This window comes from Carlito syrichta, unplaced genomic scaffold, assembly GCF_000164805.1.
Source record: "Carlito syrichta isolate Samal-C Ts95f unplaced genomic scaffold, Tarsius_syrichta-2.0.1 Scaffold289529, whole genome shotgun sequence".
In the NCBI taxonomy this organism is placed as follows: Eukaryota; Metazoa; Chordata; class Mammalia; order Primates; family Tarsiidae; genus Carlito; species Carlito syrichta.
The window spans coordinates 178,509-202,757 of NW_007233625.1; the positions used below are offsets into that span (position 1 = coordinate 178,509).

General features: G+C 38.0%; 1 protein-coding gene across 2 annotated transcripts in view; it reads right to left on the reverse strand.

Annotated features, from left to right (window-relative positions):
* Nucleotides 1-5,120: 5,120 nt before the first annotated feature.
* IREB2 (iron responsive element binding protein 2) overlaps nt 5,121-24,249 on the reverse strand; it is a 54,574-nt gene continuing 35,445 nt past the window's right edge. For both annotated transcript variants that reach the window (XM_021710533.1, XM_021710534.1), the window contains 13 exons: nt 22,292-22,392; nt 19,307-19,423; nt 18,300-18,459; nt 17,403-17,538; nt 16,206-16,290; nt 15,691-15,847; nt 15,257-15,381; nt 13,650-13,754; nt 13,423-13,565; nt 10,059-10,206; nt 9,854-9,976; nt 6,835-7,020; nt 5,121-6,095 (listed from right to left, as the gene is read on the reverse strand). In XM_021710533.1, coding sequence (XP_021566208.1) covers nt 5,985-6,095; nt 6,835-7,020; nt 9,854-9,976; nt 10,059-10,206; nt 13,423-13,565; nt 13,650-13,754; nt 15,257-15,381; nt 15,691-15,847; nt 16,206-16,290; nt 17,403-17,538; nt 18,300-18,459; nt 19,307-19,423; nt 22,292-22,392 — 1,697 coding nt within the window. In that variant the 3' untranslated portion in view covers nt 5,121-5,984. The remainder of the gene's footprint in view (nt 6,096-6,834; nt 7,021-9,853; nt 9,977-10,058; nt 10,207-13,422; nt 13,566-13,649; nt 13,755-15,256; nt 15,382-15,690; nt 15,848-16,205; nt 16,291-17,402; nt 17,539-18,299; nt 18,460-19,306; nt 19,424-22,291; nt 22,393-24,249) is intronic.

The window sequence follows — 24,249 nt, forward strand, 5'->3', positions numbered from 1 at the left end:
AGAACCCGACTACCTTGTCACTAACTGAACTTCCTGTTTTTGATTGGCTCTTGTTTCGCCCCGCCCCACAAGCGTAGCCATTTAGCAGGCGTCTGGCTCCTTGGAGTGGCAGTTTGCAGTTGCGCCCAATTCACGGAGTCGTGTAAGTAGCTTGGGACATGACTCCCTCTGCAGCCTCCAATTCCTGAACTCCAGTGATTCTCCCGTCTCAGCCATCCGAATAGCTGGGACTACAGGCGCACACCACTACACCCGGCTAATTTTCTTTTCTTTTTTTTAGAGATGGAGTTTCAAGCTGGTCTCAAACTCCTCTCTCCCTCTTCTGCTGGAAGTACATATCCTGGAGGCCACCTTCGGAAAATGCGTCCTCCAGGGAGATTCGAGCTGATCCTAGTCCCAGGTCCTGAATAGAGGTCATGAGTCAGCCCTGGCTCGCTTTCGCTTGGGCACTTAGCACTCCCTGAATACTGTTATATTAGAACACGAGATGGTCTTGTTTATCGAATACGTAGTCCCCTCATACTAACAGGAAAACCGAAGCCTAGTGGGGCACAGAACCTCAATCAGACCCTGGTCCCCCATCTCCCAGCTCAGACTCTTGTCACAGCACCAGAGTTTCGTACTCTCTTCCCAAGTCACTTAATTCAATATAATGGATGTAGAGGGAGGGTGAAAGACACCCCAACAGGTTTCCCAGTGGGTAACCACAGCTCAGGTCTCATGTGACGAATGCTTCAATTGCACTGAGAAATAAACTAGTAACTGGGTCAGAATCCTCATATGGTGGTGCAATCAGTGGATTCTCTCCCTGCAGGAAAGTCTGCAGAAACCACATGATTTTCAGAAGGCGGCACAGGATTCATGGGCTAACAGCTAGATTACCAGTTCACTCATGCCTGCAGCTTGGTTTCTATTTTCTCTCTCTCCCCCTCAGTCCCGGCTAATTTTTTCTTTTTTTGTAGAGACGAGGGCTCACTTTATTGCCCAGGACTCCTGGCCTCAAGCATCTTCCTGCCTCAGCCTCACAAAATGCTGGGATTACAGGCGTGAGCAACCACACCCAGCTGAATTTTACTAAATAAACCTTACTCATGCAGGTTGCTATGAGGAGTGGGAGAAAGGACATAACTTTTCAGATTAGCGGGGAGCTGACCATATTTACAAACATTCCTTTAGGGTAGAGACCGTGGTCCTGGCTCCCAGCTCCAGATGATTTCCTCCATGAGCACAGGGCACCATCAGTGGGGCCCACAGCATAGAGGTCCAAGAACACTTGGCAGCCCCATCCTGCATCATCAAGGCCATATTCTTCTGTAATACACGATTCATAGCAGGAGGTCTCCAATTCCATCCTAAATGTTCACTTGAACACAAACTACCTCCATAATAAAGACCTATAGTATGGAGGTTATGTGTAGTACAATTTGTGGAAAGCACAATTTATTCCTTAAATAGGTATTTAATGTTTAGTTGTACAAAAATGCTTTAAAAGATAAGGGAGAATCAAAATCAGCAGATATAAGTGACGATAAGGCGGCAGACTTAAGCTCAAAATGCCTTTTTTTTTTTTTTGTAGAGACAGAGTCTTGCTATGTTGCCCAGGCCGGAATGCAGTGGCTATTCACAGGCATGATCACTGCACACTATAGCTGGAACTCTTGGGCTCAAGTGAAACCCTCTCTTCAGCCTCTTGACTAGATGGCACTACCAGCCACACCATAAAGTGCCCTATTTAATAAAGACTTCAACCAACAATACTTTAGTTAATAGGATGTTAGTTAACAGTAGAGTGCTAAAGAAATCTCTTAGCCGGGCATAGTGGCTCACACCTGTAATCCCAGCACTTTGGAAGGAGAGAAGCCTGCCTAAGCCCAGGAATTTGAGACCAGCCTGGGCAACTTGGCAGGACCTCATGTCTAAATGAATTTTAAAAATTAGCCAGGTTTGGTTGTGTGCACCTGTAATTCAAGCTACTTGGAAGGCTGAGGTGGAAGGACTGCCTGAGCCCAGAAGGTGGAGGCTGCGGTAGCCGTGATTGTGCCGCTGCTCTCCAGCCTGGGCGACAAGCTATCCTGCTTTGGGTGAGAGATTAGTCTTTTCAATTCTGAATGCAATTCCATGAATCTAAGTACCCGATGGGGCAACACTTGAATAGAGTTCAACTTTCTTGTTTCTTGAGGTGATCCCTTTTTCATCTTGGTTTTCATTCTCACTAACCCAGAGTAGAAAGGATGAGAATGACCATGATCCACATTTTGGCAGGTCTATTAGAATAACTAATGTCTACATTTAGGTAACAGGTTTGAGGAGAAATTTCTGGAAGGCATCCCGTTTCTTTTTAAGTCATGGTGTTTTATTTTCAGTTACTATAAAATATAATAAGAACCGAGTGTGATAATACAATTTTCTTTATTAAAAATAATTTACAGCATTGGTAACATATACACAATTGTCATCAACTGAACTTTGCCTCCAATATATTTCTATACAATACTTAACATTATTGAATTTAAAACTGTTATACTGTTTTGTTGGCTTTAAATAATAGACAACAATTTATAGTTACTTGAGATATATGGTTTTATAGCCACATATTATGTGTAAAATTGATAGAAACATCAGCACTATGACCCTTTAGGGGGAAAAAAACCACTGAAAAAGCCAAAGTTCATCCCCTTCTCCTCTCTCTTATTACTCCAAGTCAAACTAAGATAGGGACAACTTTCACTATCTTAGTATCTTCTAAACCTAAAGGCAAAAGGAAGGCGTCTCTTAATTCAGTCATAGAAAAGTGTCAGTCAAATCATTTCTCTTGGGCCAGGCATGGTGGCTCAAGCCTGTAATCCCAGCACTTTGGGAGGCCGAGATGAGAGGACTGTCTGAGTCCAGGGGTTCGAGACCAGCCTGGGCAACATGGTGAGACCTTATCTCTACAATAAATCAAAAAATTAGCCAGGCATGGTGGTACGTGACTGTAGTTTCAGCTACTTGGAAGGCTGAGGTGGAAGGATCACCTTAGCAGGTCGAGGATGTGGTGGCCGTGAGTGTGTCACTGCACTCCAGCCTGGGCGACAGAGTAAGATTCCAACTCAAAAAAATAAAATAAATAACAAAAAAAATCACTTATCCTTGTCACTGAGAAGGCAAATGCATCCTACAGTTACCATACATGCAAGCAACTGTGATTCTCATTTAGGTCTTGGCTTTCCTTCCTTTATCACAATTGCAGTTTGATTACCAGTTAAAAGCTCAGTAACCTGTCTATAGGAATTCTGATACCTCTCACTCAAGGGTCAGCACAGAGATAAAACAGGAAATAATGACAATTGTCATCTTAGAAACTTTTTAGGTATAAGGCAATTCAGTGGCTGGATAGACATTTTCACTGGATTTCATTTTATAGCAGTAGCAAAACCCAAAGTATGAAAATGGCAATGATATGTAGCATACTGTTTTTTAAGGTAAAGAAAAAAATGACCTTTGAGTCAAGCTTGTAATCCCAGCACTTTGGGAAGTGGAGGCAGAGGCAAGAGGACTGTCTGAGCCCAGGGGTTTGAGACCAGCCTGGGCAACTTGGTAAGATCCTGTCTACAATAAATCAAAAAAATTACCCAGGCATGGTGGTGTGTGTCTGTAGTCCCAGTTGCTCACAACGCTGAGGCAGAATGATTGCCTGAGCCCAGCAGGTCAGAGGCTACAGAGGCCATGATTGTGCCACTGCACTCCAGCCTGGGTGACATAGTCAGACTCCACACACACACACACACACACACACACACACACACACACACACTGACCTTTGAAACTGTATATAAGGTCACACTGATCTGATTTTCTTGTGTGCCTATTACACTTCCTTTTACAATATTTATATATAATACATATATTTTTGTTAACACAAAATTACCCAGATACAGTCAACAAAGGATAAAAGATAATAAAACCCAACAGATGACTTCTGCAAACACAGAATTTGACTAGAGGCAAAATTATTAGAGTTACACATTGAAACACACATCTACGACTCTCCTCCCCGGTTTAAAACTATGCTATCAAACTTCTGGTTCATTGTATATAAGCAAGAAATTAAGAGACCCTTGATTTTGTTCTGGAAATAAAAGATTTGCTTGTATTATTGGTGGACTAGGTGGACAGGAAATGTAAATGTTTAATTCACAGCCAGCTAGCTTTATCACCATCTGGATCAGCTGTATATGATGATGCCTGGGCCTCTGTCCATAGACTATATATATATAGCTCAAAATCATATAGACTTTCCCCCCACAATCTCAAATTAGCATTTCTTCAGAGCATGTAACAGGTATTTTAACATTCAACTTGTAAATTCTCCATCTCTATGTTTTCATGTAAATTAAAAACACATGCACTGACAGATATACAGCATATATCAAGAACACAATATAATTTGAAAGTATCAAAGAAAATATTTATAAAAACTTTAAATAAAGGGAAGTTGTTTTGTCAAACTCTAGCTCATCTTATTGTCTAAACACATATTTGAAAAATATTTTCAAAAGATTGTATGACTGAGTATGTGCAAAGATCTCAGTGGTTTTCATCCACTGATTTGGTAGTTTCAGCATTTTAGCTTAGAACAAGTAATTATTCTGTGCGATATGAGCTCATTCTGAACTGCAGTAATGTAACCAGGTCATGGAAAGATTGCCATGTGGGAAAAAAAAAAAAAATCACTGCAATTAACCTTTAGCTTGCTAAGTTCAATTTCTTAATTAAAGGTATAGAACTTTCTGGAATTAATTATCCAACTTTTTTCAAGTTGCCAAATGTCTTGCTGACAGAACATTTGATGTGGCAGACAGACATGTACACGGAGAATATAAGATACTCAGTAACAGCTTAAGCTTTATCCTTATGGTCAGCTTTGGTTAAAACAGTAACATAAGACAATGAATAGAATCACGCATGCCAGGTAAAATAATGACTCACAATGACAGGAAATGAATTTAAATAATGAAGAAAATAGCAACATTAAAAAATACTTAGAACTGAGCACTCATATAATTTAGTCTGGATAATTTAAAAGTCTAGAGGAAATCAGTAAGAATTTAATGACTAAATAAAGTTCTCTTTAGCAACTATTGAGTATGGAATTTTGGTTAATGATATTTAAAATATTAGGTTACAGAAAGTTATAGTAACACATAAAGTAAACAAAATAACCCAATCCAATTAAAATAATGCCATCTGAGCCTTGCCAGAGGGCTATAATGGCGAATTACGGGAAAAATTAAGGACTGCATCACAAGTGACACACATTTACAGCAGATGGAGCCACACAGCCAGTTGTATCCTGTCAAGGTCCACCTTCAGGTATGGAGGAAACCTTGGCTGGTCGGGACAGAAGGACTGTGATCTGGGGCAGGTTCTACCCCTTATTGTTAGACTGAGACTGAGGATAAACCTGGCTTATATGACAAACTAAGAATGCCAAATGTGTCCAGCTCAATTCTGAAAAGGAATTAATATACTTAAAAGTCCATTTATAAATCAGATTCCAGCATTCACAATTTTAGAGTCTAATCTGACTTGCTATATTTCATCTCCTACTCTTAAACCAACAAACAGTAGTACACAGTTTTATAGGTGCAAAACTAAACAAACAACTCCAGGAAGGTTTCTCATGTAAGAGTCTTCAACACAAGTTCAAATTCTGCCTTTATTTACAAAATGGTCTGATAAAATATCCCCCCCCCATACTTACAGGTCTTTTCCACAACACACTTCACACGTTGATTTTTAGCAATGTTAATAGCACCATTCGTATATTATTTAAAATCAAGAAGATTTCATTTCAGTCGCTACGTTGATTCATACTCATTTACACCCATGGACGAGATAAGTGAGTATACTGGGACTATCTGCAGCTCCATGGGAAGGATTCCTGGGTCCAGCACAAAAGGCTTTGCAGTTCAGTTATGAAAGGTATCCACGGTGAGTAGATACTATGAAAATTTTCGTGCCACAAAGTTTAATAATCCTCCATGTTTGTACAATGTTATTTCCACATCATTTTCAAATGAAGCGATCACGTTGAATACTCTCCCAGTGTTTGTCTTTAAACAAACAAAAATATCTCGTAAGTAGTAAATCTTTCAGTGTTATTTAGTAGTAAAGACCACTTGTCTTCATATTCAATGACCATACTTGCCATATAATCGGTTTGATTTTCCTAGTTCTAGTTTCATATATTCCTGTTGTCTGAAACCCTTCTGCTGCTTGAAAAACACCCGAGATACCTAACCATGGGCTTCATGGCTAAGTAAAAAAGTTATTTCCATCCCTAAGTCTAAACAAGTATTTTACTACTTAGAACTAAATTAAAGATTTAGATTTATTAATTGGAGAAGTTATACTCACTACTCATATTAACTTAACATCAACTATTCATTGAATGTAGTAACTCCTACTCTTTTCCTTTTTTTCCTTACTTGCAAAGTCTGTGTCACTCTAACCCTCAGTGCTCAATTTTGCGTCTCTTTGGAGTGGTGTATATGCCTGGATTAAAAATAGATCAGGACAGCAAGAGCTGAAAACTAGGAAAAGGAAACCGGCACATGAAATTTGAGGGCAAGATTCCCTTCCCTGTCTTTTCTCTGAACTGGGCATCCAGTTCTTCCTACTGTTCCCTCCCAGAACACAAATGATATTAACATGGGTTTAAATACAGAGGAAACAGTCATCTAAAACTACAACTTATGTTCATTACGTGACAGAAATTGTTTCTTATTCAATTTATAATCATTTGAGTACAGAGTGCAGTACACAATCATATATTTAAAATGTTAGAGATACCTGTATATTTAATGTAATTCCAGGAGACAGTTCTTCAGGAAATGTTAAAGAAAATGTTTCTCTGCCAGAGAGACCCAAGGAATCTGCATTTTCCCCTGGAAGGAACTGAAGTGGAGCTATGCCAATTCCAATTAAATGATCTTTGTGTATTTTTTCATAACTTTCCGCCAAAACAGCTTTCACACCCTGTAATAAAAAGTCATTTTATTTCCTTCAATCACTTCTGAAAGTTGATTTATTGAACACTGAAAGGGGAAAAAAGTCTACCCTTGCCTTTCTGTAAACACTTTTAATCTAATATCCCTCATACTGAATCAATGTTCTAGCATATTATTTATACAAGATTATTTTTCTGGGTTTTTATTTTTTGAGTTGGAGTCTCACTCTGTTGCCCAGACTGGAGAGCAGTGGCCAGAAGTGGACCTACTGGGCTCTGGCAATCCTTCCACCTTAGTCTTTCAAGTAGCTGGAACTATAGGCGTGCACTACCATGCCCGGCTAATTTTTTGATTTATTGTAGAGATGAGGTCTTGCCAAGTTGTCCTGGCAGGTCTTGAACCCACGGGCTCAGGCAATCCACTCACCTCAGCCTCCCAAAGCACAGGATTACAGGTTGAGCCACCAAGCCCGGCTTTTCTGGGTTTTTAAGGAGCTCCCTAAGTTATTCTAACTTCTCCTCCTCCAGGGTTAAGTAATGCCACTGCCTGCCACATAGTAAGAGATCTACGAATGGGGTGGCTGCTCTGACTTCAGATAGGGCTTAGGACGGTGGATATAGCATGCATTCTCCAACACTCTTTTGAAATGTCACTGAAATAAAGACTAAGAGAAATATAAACCCATCACAACAAAGAAAATAGGAAAGAATTCTGTAAATATTTAGAAGACAGAAATCAGCAGGTAACTGACTTAGCAGACAACGTTGAAAACTACACAATGATAAATTCGAGCAATACCAATAAGATCCGAGTCCATTTGCAACACAAAACCCAGGAAAGGTTTTAGCCTCAGAGACATGAGGTCCTCAGGACACTGGACTAGGAAGAAGTCTATATAAGGCAGTAAGATCTCTTGCACAATCCCCACTCCAGAAGAGCAGAGGTTTATTCTCTAGAGAAAAGGAGCCAGTGAGGCTATAGACCCGAGTTTTTCAACCACCCTCCCCATTACTGTCTACCTAAGGAGGCTTTTTTTTTTGAGTCGGAATCTCACTTTGTCACCCAGGCTGGAGTGCAGTGTCACGATCACAGCTACTGCAGTCTCGGCCCGCTCAGCTCAGGTGATCCTTTTGCCTCAGCCTTCCAAGTAGCTGGAATTACAGGCACATGCCACCATGCCAATTTTTTTTTTAATTGTAGAGATGAGGTCTCGCCAAGTTGCCCAGGCAGGTCTCGAACCCCTGGACTCAGGCAATCCTCTCACCTCTGCCTCCCAGAGTGCTGGGATTATAGGCATGAGCCACCACGCCAAGCCTCTATGGAGGCTTTTAAGGCTCCTTAATCATGTATTCTTACTCCCATCCCTCTGATATTTTAATACCACAAACATACTGTGTGTCTGTTTAAGTACTATATGTTCATCTGTACTTTATACATAAAAAGAGTAGGATTTTTTAAAACCACTTAAAAACCAATTTTCACCCCTTGGGGGTGACATCATCCCTGCTGAGAAAATGTTCTCTAGAATTAGGAACACAGATACAGGGGAAGGCCGAGGTGAGAACACTAGAACGGAAACAGGGTTAAATAGAAGTCTGCATCCTCAGTGAGTCTCTTTCCTTGAAAAAACCAAAATGGCTTCAGAGAAGATACTCACAGATAACAACATATAGTGCTCTCTCAATGAAAAGGCAGCTTATCACCTGTAGTAAGACCCACTCATTCACAAATTCCAGTTCCTACCCACAGCTGGTAATCAGTTTTTTAATGTTTAACTAAATGGACAGTCAAAGATCACCCACTGTATGAGGAAAGCTTCCAACATAAAAAAGACTAACATAATTTTCAGAATAAAAGAACCTACATCTTTAATTAATATTCATAATACCTATAATTAGTATCTTAGAAGGATGCAAATTTGGGTTATTCCTATAACTCCTAAGAGTATTTACATTTTAAAGGAGAAATGAAAGAGTCAAAGAGAATGAAGTTTGCATGATATCCTATGAGGGCTGTGTTTTGGTCAGTCTTTGTACAGCTATAACTTTATTTTTTACTTTTTTTTTTCTTTGAGTTGGAGTCTCACTCTGTTGCCCAGACTGGAGTGCAGTAGCCGCTCTCGGCCACCGCAGCCTTGACCTGCTGGGCTCCAGCGATCCTTCCGCCTCAGCCTTCCAAGTAGCTGGAACTACAGGTGTGCGCTACCACGCCCGGCTAATTTTTTGATTTATTGTAGAGATGAGGTCTCACCAAGTTGCCCAGGCGGGTCTTGAACCCACGGGCGCAGGCAATCCACTCACCTCAGCCTCCCAAGGCGCAGGATTACAGGCTGAGCCACCGAGCCCGGCTACAGCTATAACTTTAAAGAGAACATTTGTGACTATGTAGTGGCAGAAAGCAATGTCACATGACTATCATCTCCATCCTATTTGTGAGGGTGGGGGTCGGGGGTACAGGAGGAGGAAATGGGGGGAAGTGAAACTTGGCCTACTACTTCTAGGTCTTTTAACCCCTGATGGAGCAAATTAAAGGAAATTAAATGAAAAGGAGACAAGTAAAATTATTAGTGGGTATAAATAATTATTATAAAGTAATAGCTTAAGACAGAATCTCCTTTCCTGTACCATACTTTTTCACAGAAGATTGGTATAGGTCTAATCAATTTCAGAGTATTAACATAGAACTCACTAGATGAGTACAAAATATTATCTAAAATCATGAAAAAACAACCCTATAAATATGAGGTTCAAATAAGCATAAAAACCAAAACAAACAAAGCAAATGTTGACAGGATGTTACTGGCAAAAGGAAATATTTAAAACTCTTGGAAGCACAAGATGATGAATTTTAAGTATCAATACCAGTAAATATGGTCCTTTGGCAGCCCAGTCTCTTGAGTTTCCTGAACCATATTTCTTTCCTGCTAAAATAATCAGTGGGATACCTTCTTTCTGGTACAGTTCTGCAGCCTCAAATACATCTAGCTGTAGATTAAAACAAAAAAAATCTTTAATACAGATTTTGATCCAGTTAGAAATTGCCTTAATACCTTGTATACATTCTTACCGTCTGTCCTGATGGAAAATGAATTGTTTTGGGAGCTGGTTTTCCAATAAACTTATTAAAAAGCTTGATATTTGCAAATGTGCCTCTTGTCATAACAGCATCATTGCCTCTTCGTGCTCCATAAGAGTTAAACTCACGAGGGGTAAGGCTACAAGAAAGTTAAATGAGAGTTGGTTTTCATTCCATGTGGAAAATAATCACATATTACTGAGTTGTAAAACTTATCCCAAAACATTCTTTTTTATCATGGAAAGTTTCAAGCATGTACAAAACCATGAACATCCATGCACCTATCACCAGGCTATAATCATCAAGTCACAGACTGTTTCTTCCACAGTCATCCCCATTAGATTATTTGGAAGTAAAACTCAGAAACATATTTAAATTGCATATATTTCAGTACATTTCCCTAAAGATAAAGATTCTTTAAAAATTCCATCTTTTACCCCCCCCAAAAACAACCCTTAACATCATTTTCTGATACTATTTTTTTTACGTTAGTTTGTTCCAATGAGCATCCAAATGCAGTTCACAAATGCATTCAGTTGACCCCAAGTCTCTTTTAACCTGCAGTTAACCCTTGAACAACTTATGTGTGGAATTTTTTCAACCAAATGTGGATCAAAAATATACAATGGCCAGGTACAGTGACTCATGCCTGTAATTCCAGCAATTTGAGAGGTAGACATGAGAGGACTGCTGGGGCCAAGGCTTTCAAGACCAGCCTGGGCAACATAGCAAGACCTCGTCTCTACAATAAATCAAAAAAAGTAATGGATAGTGGTGGTATGTGTCTGCAGTTCCAGCTCCTTGAAAAGATTGCCTAAGCCCAGCAGGTCGAGGCTGTGGTGGCTGTGAGTGTGCCACTGCACTCCAGCCTAGGTGACAGAGTGAGACTCCGACTCAAACAAACAAACAAACAAACAAATAAAAAAACATTACTGCAGGGGGAAGACCTGCACATATGGAAGACTGACTGTGGGACTTGCGCAGATTTGGGTATACACAGGTAGGCCTGGAGCCAATCAATCCCCCATGCAGGCTACGAAGTGACTGTTCATGTTCCCTCTCCTTTCCTACCCAACCCCCGTACTTCATCTAAAGAAACTAAGTCATTTGTTGTATAGCTTTCTCTATCTAGGTTGTGCTGACTGCATCTCCATGGTATCTTTTAACATGTTCTTCTGTTCCCTGGATTTTTTTTTGAAAGCAGGATTTACTGAGAGGACAGAAAAGCTCCCACAGCAGGAGGGGACCCAAAGGGTTGCCCTGTCCCCCCTGCATTTCTTGTAAACCAGATGTCAGATCCAGTGGCTTGATAAGATTTGGGTTTTTAATTTATGGCAACAATGCTTCATAGGTCATATGAACTTCTAACAGGAGACACATGACATCCAATTGTTATTTTCTGGAATGCTATCAGTGATTAATCATCATGGTCTAGTCTGATTGTTTCACTAGAGACTATAAAATGGTGATATTGTAATTTAATCAGTCCTTCAAATTTTTAGCTAGAAAACTTCTATAAAGACAAACTTTCTTTCTCAATGATTTGGTTATACTGAGATACATTCCGTATGAGAAAGGCTAGTTAAAGATTTTATTGTTTACTAGTTTTTAAAATAATAAGCTGGTTACCTATCATCTTCCAAAGGTAATTAATATGATGACTTTTGTTTCTTTTAGTATCATTATGAACTCACATATTTAAGTATGCTTATTATGTTTCAATCCATTCCAATGATGCTCAAGATGTCATCTTTCAACTGTAACAAATTCAAGCTGGAGTTAGAAAATTTCTGCCAGAAGCCTGGTGGTTTGATAGCTCCCTTGTTTATAGTATAACGTGTCCAGAATCATCTTGTACATTTTCTAGCCCCAGATCTGAAATAATCATTTGAAGCATTGGTTGCTTTGTACTGGGAAATGGTATTTAGAAGCCCAAATCTGGGAGCTTGGAGTGTTTTTACTAAATTAATAAGTATATATGAATTTTTAGGGACAAATAACTGAATGTATTTTGACAATAAACCACTCACTTCTGTCATCCTCTAATTTGGTCTTGTTGCAGAGGTAACAAGACTCTAAATTTATATATCTAAACATCTTCAGGATAAGAGAGGTGAGAAGTTTGAGTGTCTTTATTTTTAGAAAATTTTAATTGATGAGAATAACTGGATTAAATGCCCTAAGAAGCCCATACCGTAAATCATAATAAACATAAAAATTGTACATTTGAGAGAAATGGTGACTGATTTTCTTTTGTGGAAGCTATGTCATAATTATGACCAAGATGGAAATCACAACCAAAAAGCATTTATGGAAAAGAAAACTCACCACTCTATCATAAAAGCTATGCAGTGTTATTACATGTCAAGCCAAGCTATATAGCACTGATATTTATAAGACTTTCCTAATGGCTCCCCACTATCACCGCACTCAGGGCAAGACTGTTCTTATAATGGCCTACAATTCCCCGGCGGGTCTGGACCTCCCTCTTCTCTCTGTTATCACTTCCTACCACCATCCTTCTTATTCACTAATGCTCTAGTCAAAAAGTCAGTAAGGTTCCCTCTTTAATGCAAAATCTACTTTTTAAAAAATATTAGAGATGGGTAACCCTCTATGTTGCCCAAGTCAGTCTTAAACTCCTGGCTTCAATTGATCATCCCATCTCGGCTTCCTAAAGTGCTGGGATTACAAGCGTGAGCCACACCTAGCCACAAATTCTACTTTTAGCAAAACTCTGTCTCTGGTATTAAAATAGTCCTTTGACAACAGAGCAATTCTACACTATTATTCATGTAGAAATAAAACCAAATCTTCCCCAGTTTGAGATTTAAATCTCTATAAATGGCCTTTACATTCACATTTCTTGTTCCTATAAAATTTTAGGTTCAAGAAACAGAAATTGTCTTCTGATGTGATACACATTAATCCTAGCTTCACACAAGTACATTTTGCAGCCCACAAATCCCTTACTCTGGTAATGGAAAGCTGGTTACAACCAAATGATCAGGGCTTCATTTGGTAGGTCAAGCCAAGCTGGCTTTTCAACAAAGTAGCACTGAAAAAGAAAAATCTTACTTCCAATCAATTGTTTATTTAGATTATATAGGCTTGATTTAGAATAGCAATGCTAATTTCTAAAGTTATATGCACAGACAGGTACAGCAGGTGCTCCCTCAGTTCTCAAGTCAAATAATTAACAATCAGGCACCTATTATAGCATGTATTTGCTGGATAAAGGAACATGACCAGTTCATGACCAATCAGAAAGAGGATAAACATACCAGAAGATAGGTATAACTAGAAAAAAAAACAACACCGAAAACAGAAACACTCTAAAGCCACACACACATACCCTCTATTTGTCAAATACTTAGCGGCAGCACTATTCCTAGCGATACTTCCGGCTGGTGATATATGATCTGTAGTTACAGAGTCTCCCAAGTATAATAAGACATGGGCCTTTTCTATAGGCTGGAGTGCAACTGGCTCTTTGGTCTAAAAGGCAGAAGTTCAAAGCATTTAGTTCTTCACAAGATTTTTTAGTTTATAACAATCTCTAAAAGAGCAAATAGTACTTACAAGTTTATCAAAAAATGAAGGACATCTGATATAAGTAGACTTTAAGTCCCAAGGAAACAAAACTGAATCTGGTGCTTCTAAGGAATTCCATCGCTTATCCCCCATCTGTGAATACAGTTTTGGTGATGAGCAATATGAAACACAAAGGGACTCAGAAAAAGAGGCTTTATGAAAATGATCAAGGGAATAAAACAGTACTTAGGTCAGAATGAAAAAAAATAGGCCTTGTAAGTTAAGATAGTGGAATCTATAAAACCATGATATTTTTGCATAGAATGATTAAAGCCTTGCTCATCAAATTCTAGCAAACCAAATCTTTAGGAACACCCTAAAAATGATGTTTGAATATAAACTGAACATAAGGACTATATTATAGAGTCTGGAAAAGCTAAAGTCAGATCTAGTATGTTGCTAAAGAGATCTAGTATATGGGGGTATGCTGTTTAAGAACATTTTCATGAAGAAAAACCTCTGCTTTTTCAATATATCCACCCACTTCACTGCCTTCAAAAAAAGAACTCTCACCATTTCTCCCCATTGTCAACCCAATGGTCCATCCCGTTAATATCTTTTACCTTGGAGGACTTGCAACTTGTCTTCCTGATTCTACTCTCCTTACCCAACCCTCTCCCTCCCCCAATATATTTTCAGTATACAAACAGAATGATTCTTTAAAGTAGCATATCACACTCCTCAGTTCAAAACCTTCCAGCAGCTGTCCTCTCACCTCATTCAGGATGAAAGACTGTTCTTATATAATGGCCTATGGTCTCTTAGGTGACCTGAATCTCCACCTTCCTGGACATCAGTTCCCACCACCATCCTTCTTACTATGCTCTCCCCTCAGGAAGCTTACCTCCTTAAGACGTTTACACAAGCTACTCCCTCTACCTGGAAAGCCCTGCTCTTTGTTCAGATCCTGACTCACTCATTCACCTCCTTCAAAATTTTACTCAAATGTCACCTTTTCAACCATCCTATATAAAACTGCAAACTGCTCTCCCAATTTTGCACAACTGATCCTCTTTACCCTTCTCATTTCTCTATAGTACTTATTGCTTTTTAACAAATATTAATAACAGATATCATATAATTTGCCTAATTATTCTCTTTACAGCTCACTGCCTGCCTCTCCTCATGAGAATTTTGTGTTTTGTTCACTGATCTATTTCAAGCACCTAGAAGAGTTCCTGGCACATATCAGAGGCTCAATAATTATTTACTAAATGAGTAAGTACTTTTCCCCCTATTTATATTCTCTGCTCTTAAAAAGTTTGTATATACATATTTGCCTATATGAACATACAAACATCTCTGGAAAGATGCTTAATAAAGGCATCACTGGTTGCACTAGAGAGGTGAAATAAATAGCAAGGGAATTGGTGGGAGTGAGATTTCATTGCTTGTTTTTATTTCTTTTGAATTTTAAACCTTCTGAATGGGAGTGATGAATAAGGGCAGTTTCTATGAAGAGCGTGCACATCCAGGATGTCAAAATTAAATGCTTGCTAAACATTTCCAATAAGTTACAACAAATCAATTCTAATACTCTATGACATTATCTTTATAATTATAGGTTCCAAATACAAAATGACTGTGTCTCTTACCTCTATTTTCTCTTTTAATGTTTTAAACATGGATAGTATAACATGTTCTTCCTCTACTTGATGAACTTCTTCTCGACTAGGCCAAATATCATGCAGGTAAATGTTTTTGCCATTAGGGTCAGTACCTGGTTAAAATTTTTGAATACTATATTTAATATAAAAATGACTCCCTCAAAATGTTCACACCTTTTCAAACATGTACCACAGAAACCAAGTAAAATATTCAACAGAGTGCTTTAGGATCAAGCAGTCAGAAGAACTAATTACTTGCACATTTTATTTCCTTCATATGAACATGGAAATTAATAACTCTGCATTATCATAAGTCTTCCTGAAATAATTCGAAGATGGAAGATGTAAGAAACATTTTAAAGAATGTAACATCTGGGGAAAAAAGTGTGTGCATGTATACATATACATAAAGGAAAAGATACCTAAAGGCTCTGCCTGGAAATCTATATTCACTGTGCCTGCTATGGCATAAGCAACCACTAAGGGTGGAGAGGCAAGATAATTGGCACGAACACAATCACAAAGTCGACCTTCAAAATTTTTGTTTCCAGATAAAACTCCACAGGTAACCAAATCACCCTAGGGGAAAAAAACACAAACACAAACAAACATGTTCAAGTCAAGAGATAGTACAAATTTGGATAATTGTAAACAAGCAATCTAAAATATTATAGTCTAAAGGAAAGACAACCAAAAAACGTAGTAGTGATTTTTAAGTATGTAACTATCAATCCTCCAAATAAACTAAGGCAATTCCTTACACTATTAAAAAATCATTTTAAGGATCTAGAAATGATTCTTTGAATCATTTTAAGATTCACAGGTTACTCTTCCCAAGAGGTGCAAGGACTATAGAAATACAGGTCATCAATATATTTTTTATTATTTAATAACAAAACAAAGATCACTCAGATGCCTTGCCCTTCACATATTTTACCTGTTTTACGGCATTTAAAACTGCTTCTGATAAGGGCGCTGTATTTCCCACACATGTTGAACATCCATAGCCAACTATCTCAAATCTGCATTTCAAAAAACAAATGTAATTGAACATCCCATCATAATATTTATAAAGAAAGGATAAGTCTTATCTTTTATTTTTACCATTGCAGTAAGACTACTTAAGAGAATATTCATGACACGTGGATAAACCTTCATAAACATACTCATTTTACATTTTGAGCAATCTGGCTGAACTCTCAGGCATGCTATTGTAGTGAACACAAACCTTTGAAGAGCCTTGATATTTAGAACATTCTCTGTCAAGAATTCCTCAAACACTACTTGCTAGGAATATAACATAATCTTTTAAAAAGTTTGATATTGTACTTGCATCCAAAAGGGTTTAAACTATAAAGTATCAGAGAACCTAGCTATAATAATTTGACCAAAGGCCCCAAAAGAGGCATTGTAACTGGGCATCTAATAGGAGTAAATCTCTCAATTCTTAACCAATTAACCCGAGAAAACTCCCTGGCAGTAATTCCAAGATGATGTAACTAAAAGATTATAGGTATAATCCTCTAAATTACTTTGACTCTGTTATAAAAGCAAAAAATATAAAATTTATCAGTTTTGCAGAAATGATGATCTATGTTAAGATATGTACCAAAATATACATTGAAAACAAAACTAGCATCAATTATTTCTTTGATTACATAAAAAAAGTTAAGTTTTTTTCTACACAGTTTAGGGAAAACTTACCCTATGCATTATAATCCAATAGCTTCATAAAACTTCAATTAAGACAGTTTACTCAGTTAAATGCAACCTACAAAATTTCATTCTTTTCTGAATGGATCTATACAACACATGGAAATTATGTGCTACTTGATACCATCTCCTATACTGTCAGTCATGGCTACTTGGTTTTACTTGTGGTGTCTTTCTAACTAAGTATCCTGTAGCTAAGAAGAACAAGTCTCCTACTTCTAAGTAGCCAACACAGTGCCTTGCTCACTGAATATGCTCAATACATGTTTGCTGAGTGATAATGTCTTAAGGATTCTGTGGTAATGGAAAGGTAACAAGTGAAACTAAAGCATATTTTTTCTATTTTCTCTTTGTGTACGGAAGGCTCTAACAAACAGCTTCAATATCAACGTCAATATAAACAGTGGTAACCATCACTTACCCAAGCTTACTGAGATATGGTAATACTCCACTTGAACTGAGGTAATGTGTAACCATCCCACTGCCTGGAGACAAACTTGTTCTTATATAAGGTTTAACACGCAGACCAGCTTTAACAGCCTTTTTAGCCAAAAGACCTGCATAATCAACAAACAATTACGGCAACGTTCTTTCCCTCTTTCATAAATACTAAAGTAGGAGGAAAAGGTTTATCTAACAGACTGGTCTCCAGATTAGAGTATGAGTCCAAATTCATAAATTTATTGTCATTATTTTGTCCATCTTATTCTACTGATTTGCTTCACTTAAATTTGAAATTATAGTAAACATATTAATCTTTATGTAGTAAATTTTAAAGGTACAGGTTGACATCATGGCATCACACAAACGGAAAAAAGAATGCATATATAGTAGACATTAACTGAACCATCTTAAAATGCAATCATCACAATAAACTCAGGGCAATCTAACATTTACTGAACACGGTTTTATACAATTAATAAATTGTTCCAATGTATATACAAATTGATTTCAATTACAATTTTAGTCAATACAATGAACTTTTACTTCTTTTATAATCTTCAGTGAAATCTAGTACACTGATACAGTTAAATTCTAGTAGATAATCAAGAAATGCCTGCTAGTCAACTATACTTCTACATTAACAGAAGTAGATATGACTAAAACTTATAGATATTTAAGTTACAATATTAAAAAATTGATCTTCTGGGTAATAAAAAAATTAATAACATAAATCAAACTCAGGCTTATTAAGACCTAATTAAAATCTTAGAAAGTCTCTCATATCAAATGTAGACACTAATACTCATGCATTATATAAGAAAGATAAAGTGAATATAACAGGAAAAAAAATATATGGCCATAAGCCACAACCTACCTGCAGCAAGCATGACAGATGGATTGCAATTATTGGTACAACTGATAACTGCAGCAATGACCACTGATCCATGAGACAGCTTATATTCACTTCCTTCATAATGAATAGAGACGATATCATTTTGTTTTTCAGCTGCAATTTGGAAGCCTTTAAATCCAACCTATACAAATTTACACATAAATATAAACTAAATATTCTGGATATATTTAGAAAAAGACTAGTAGAAGATACAATAGACACTTCCCATTTGATGATACAACATTCAAAGTTCTATCTGTGAGTGATGTTGAAGACCCATTCTATCCAGTGTTTGTAATTCTGCTCAAGCATAAATCTGAACAGTCACAATTGCAGTCTGGTGGTTTTCATATGTAAAACTTTCATCTACTGAGTGAATCTAATCAACTATCCAGGATCTAGTTCTTGTCTGGCTTTGTTGTTCTTTAATCATTCCTGCTTACAGTCATTCTTAAAAGATGGCACAAACTTTTTTGTTAAAAATGGCCCTGAAGATTTGCTCTTGAGAATAATTACAGAGCATAGTAGTTTTTGCCTACTCTAGGAAGTCACAGAAGTCTAGAACAATGCGAATAAAACTTTCTATGATGATGTAAATATTCAACTATCTGGTCTGTCCAACACAAGAGCCATACCCACATGTATTCAGCACTTAAAATAAGAAGCCTACTGTGACTAAGAAACTCAACTTTAAATGTTATATAAGGGCCGGGCTTGGTAGCTCAGTTTGTAATCCCAGCACTTTGGGCGAGTGGACTGCTTGAGCCCACAGGTTCAAGTCCAGCCCGGGCAACTTGATGAAACCTCATCTCTACAATAAATAACTGAGGTAGGATTGTTTGAGGTTATGGCAGTCTGAGACCAGCCTGGGCAACATAGTAAAGCCCTATCTCTATAGCAGAGGACTGGGCTTATAGGCCACCTTGTTGGTTCTTCACTACTGAGCACAAAACACGATGACAAATATAGGTAACAAAAAAGTAACCTACCTTTTCATTTAAACAAGCCTGGAAATCACTTTTCATATCTGTCACAGCTACTCTATCCTGAGGTCTTTTTGGACCACTGACAGATGGAACTATTGAATTCAGATTAATCTGGATCACCTAGAAAATGAGAAAAGTGAAAGAAAAGGAATCAGAATTCCAAAGTACAGAATCCAACTCTTGCATTACTTTCTGAAACAGAAGAGTATATTCACAACTATTTTTAATGCAATTTATTTTAATGGTGAAATATACCTCCATCTCAAGAAACAAGGATTTTAAAATAAGCCCATTTAAGTTTATGGAACATATGAAAATTTACTAAAGCAAGACTAGCAGATTAGCACGCAATCAAATTACCCCACCAATTGTACTGTCCACATAGAATCTGAGGTTTCCCAAATACATTTTTTCCCACAAAGATAAAACACTGTTTTAACAGATGATGAAGAAGATGCCCGTGCCAACCACCAACTTACTGCCTTTGAGCTCCATACCCTTCTTTGCCTGCTCTGTGATCATGGACGTCAATGGTTAGAAAACAGAGGGTGCTGGAGGAACACAGCAAAGAAAGAGTTTCTCTTCCCGGTTCCAGATGATTTTGCTGGTCAGAATCCTGCAGCCCAGGCTTTTATTCTTTGGTTAAGATATTGTATTTTGTTAAAAATTTCACTAACTAGGTTTCTATTTATTTCTTCCGGTATTTCTACCATTCCTTTTGTGTATTAGTGTATAATGTAGCTATAACCAGTTAGAAACTCTCTTTTCACTGTGGCCTTTCATCATTATAAATTAACCCTTTGCATTCATATGTCTTCTCTGAGGGGACATCATAAATCCTGCAAACCACTCGAATGTCCCCTTCTCAGGGGACATCAATATTGCTGGTTGATTACACAGGACAAACTTATGTAAATGCAAATTTTTCAAAACTGTATGTTTCCTTGAAGTTTTCCATTCAAATTGCACAAAAAAGCAAATAAAGAGATGGTATATATATTGAAATATGATTGATCAGTTGAGAAGTGGTTTTCAGGAATCACAAGTATGTCCCTTCACATCTTCTTTGAACAGACTGGACAACAAATTACATATTATTAATATGGGAGGAAGAAAACGAGAGTGCCATGTTTGCTTGAATAGAAAAACACCAGGTGGAAGATGTCAAATTATTATTGCACAACATGTATCAATGAACATGCAATGCATGTCGGTGACTGTTTCACGTGTTACCACACATTAGAAAAATAGAAGATATAAAATTTTAATTTTTTTGTCATAAAAAAGTTCCTCAATGTTCAAAATTCCATTATGAGCCAAATATCATTACAATAATTGGTTCCAATGTCATACTATTTAATATGAAGTGATTCGTTTTTCACTGTTTCATAAAAAAGTGCAGTTGGTTTGCTGGTAGGTGATCCAAGAGATGTCTCTGAGTACAAAGGGTTAATCCTGTTTATTCTAACTGATTCTAACTACTTAATGTTTCATTTAATAGATTCAGGTAATCTTTGACTCTGCTCCTAAGTACACATTTAAGTAGTTTCTTTTGAAATCAACATCCTGATGATTTTGGTTTTATTTCCTAATATGTTCAGACTTTTTCAAATAGGCAAATGTATTCCATTTTATTCTACCACCCAAGTTTTTCACTGAATTTTTCTTATCTTTCATTTATGTCCTTTTAAAATGTGGACAAAGCACTAAATTCAACAGAGGTAAAAGTGGCTGGAAAATGATTTGAGAAGTTAAAAGATTTGCCCAAAATATCACACAAATCCAATTCCTACAGGTTCTATAGTGGCCCTTCAATATATACCTATATGTACTCCTTTATTCACTTATCATGTTTACTTACTATCTACTATGTGCCAGCACTGTTTACCATACCAATAAAACAAAGTTCCTGTCCTCATGGCACTTACTTGTATTCTGGGGGAAAGACAAGCAAGTATACCAATTAATAAATGCTGCTAGGTAGCATGCTATGAGAAAAAATAAAACTAGGCAAGAAAATAGATTTCCTCACAAATAACAGTTTAACAGTTAACCAAATTCATAATACCAAGTTGTTGTAGATCTTTGACATACACCTAGAATATAAATTTTATTAAAATTAAGACTTTTCTGAAAGTGAATTCTATCTATTTTTAATATAACTTTCCAACAGATAAGAAATATTTGCTTAGATTGTAAAATATAGTTAAAACTAACATTAAAGACCACATAATGGTACATCTCTTTAATACTGGAATTTTGCAAAATATAATTGTAAATCACATGCAGACATCATCAAAATGGATTATTTTGGAGGATATTATAGGACTTTTATCATAAAGTAGGAAAAAATTAGAGCAAAGAATTAAGAGTCAAGACCAGGCCCGGTGACTGAAGTGTGTAATCTCAGCACTTTGGGAGGTTGAGGCAAGAGGACTGCCTGAGCCCATGGGCTCAAGACCAGCCTGGGCAACATGGCAAGACCTTGTCTCTACAATTAAAAAAAAAAAATTAGCCAAGTATGGTAGCATGTGCCTGCACTTCTGGTTACTTGGAAGGCTGAAGTGGCCTGAACCCAGCAGGTTGACGCTGGGGTGGCTGTGAGTATGCCACTGCACTCCAGCCTGGGCAGCGGAGTAAGACTCCAACTCAAAAAAAAAGAAGAGTCAATATCACATCTTAAACATTAAAATATTAGATTTCATAAAAAGTTACAAAATTCACAAGAGGAAATTTGTATTAATTTAATGAAAAAAACAAAGACACTGGGTCACAAAGAACATTCTTAAAAAATAATAGCTACCCCTTATTGAGTACTTACTATGTGCTTGGAACTGTTTTTAAGTGTTAAGGACATTGAGGCAGAAGGCTAAAGAAACTGCCCAAGGTTACATGGCTAATTCATCTTAGAGCTGAGAATTCAAACCCAGGTGGTCAGACTCTGTGATGTATACTCTACTACTAATAGGTGGGTTATTCTGCATATACCTGGGAGTATTCAGGTTCTCCTGAAGAATTCTGGTCATTTCGAAACAATTTCACAGCCTTAAGATATGTTTCCATTGACTTGAGTTTGGCTTTGTCAAAACCTAAAAACAAGATGAATAAAAAAAAAAGTCAGTAAAATTCTGAAATCACTGAGGGTAAGAGTAATGAATTACAGTGAAGAGCAAAAAACAAATATTTGTAAATTTATTTACACTTCTCCTTCTCCCTCTCCTTACCTTTAAGAAGCCAGCATCTGAGAAAGCTGACTACATGGAGAAATCAATGTGGTGTTTTACCTGACAGTCGTAGCTGAGACCCCAACTGACAGCCCCCAACTCAGACATGTAAATAGAACAAGCCCGCAGGATTCCAGGCCCTAGCTTTCAAATCTTGCAGCCAAATCTTCCAGACATCATGAAGCAGAGACAAACTGTCCCCACTGTGCCCTGTCTGAATTAGTGATCCACTGAAACCATGAGGCAATAATTACTGCTCCTGGAAGCCACTACATTTCAGAATAATTTATATTATAGTAACAGATTATTTTGTTTTTTTATGGTTTTTTTTGAGTTGGAGTCTCACTCTGTCGCCCAGACTGGAGTGCAGTGGCCACTCCCGGCCACCACAGCCTCGACCTGCTGGACTCTGGCGATCCTTCCACCTCAGCCTTCCAAGTAGCTGGAACTACAGGCGCGCGCTACCATATCCGGCTAATTTTTGATTTTATGTAGAGACGAGGTCTCACCAAGTTGCCCAGGCAGGTCACGAACCCGCGGGCTCAGGCAATTCACTCACCTCAGCCTCCCAAAGTGCTGGGATTACAAGCTGAGCCACCGAGCCCGGCTAGTAAGATTATTAATATCTTAACTCAGATTAGGAGGCATCTCTTAATGTTCTACCAACCCAAATCCAGATGCTTTGCATTTTATGGAACCGTTCCCTCCAGGGTTTCATATGAACAATCATCCATTTTGCCATTTGCTTCATTAACTTATAATAATCTGCCCTAACTGAAGAATACTAGAATACAGCCCTCAAATACATCTATAATTAGAGATGAGTAACTCAGCAATGACCACTTCACAAAAAGAAATAGTTAAGAGGAGATCCTTTTTTTTTTTTTTTTAGTTGGCGTCTCACTCTGTTGCCCAGACTGGAGTGCAGTGGCCGCTCCCAGCCACCGCAGCCTCGACCAGCTGGGCTCCAGCAATCCTTCCGCCTCAGCCTTCCGAGTAGCCGGAATTACAGGCATGCGCTACCAAGCCTGGCTGATTTTTTCATTTATTGTAGAGATGAAGTCTCGCTGCCCAGGCGGGTCTTGAACCCGCGGGCTCAGGCAATCCACTCACCTCAGCCTCCCAAAGGCGCGGGATTACAGGCTGAGCCACCGAGCCCGGCTGGAGATCCTATTTTTTAAAGAATAGTGGTTTTATGAACTATCAACACATCCTGTTTTGCAGGTACTTTCTATTTTAAAGTAAATAGTCTATAGAAGAATGGTCAGAGTTCCTCGTTAATCAGGCTACAAAAATATTTGGAACCTGTGGCCCTATGTGGGTTTTTGCAAAATTATATGCTTTATTCCTTAGAGAGAACACTGATTCCCAACACCTTTGCTGGTGGCTCCTCTACTCCTGGTGGTAGAAGTGAACAGCTGTGAATATGCAGCCTCTGATCCCTAAGTAGGGATGCAGGTAGCCACCATCATGGGGAAGAAGTGAAGTGAGGGTATGAAAAATTCCTTTAAATTGCTGTCAATGGGTCACAGGGAACTAGAGTTTGAGGATACGATACTCTTTTTTTTTTTGAGTTGGAGTTTCACTTCGTCGCCCAGACTGGAGTGCAGTGGCCACTCCCGGCCACCGCAGCCTCAACCCACTGGGCTCCGGCGATCCTTCCACCTCAGCCTTCTGAGTAGCCGGAATTACAGGCGCACACTACCATGCCCGGCTGATTTT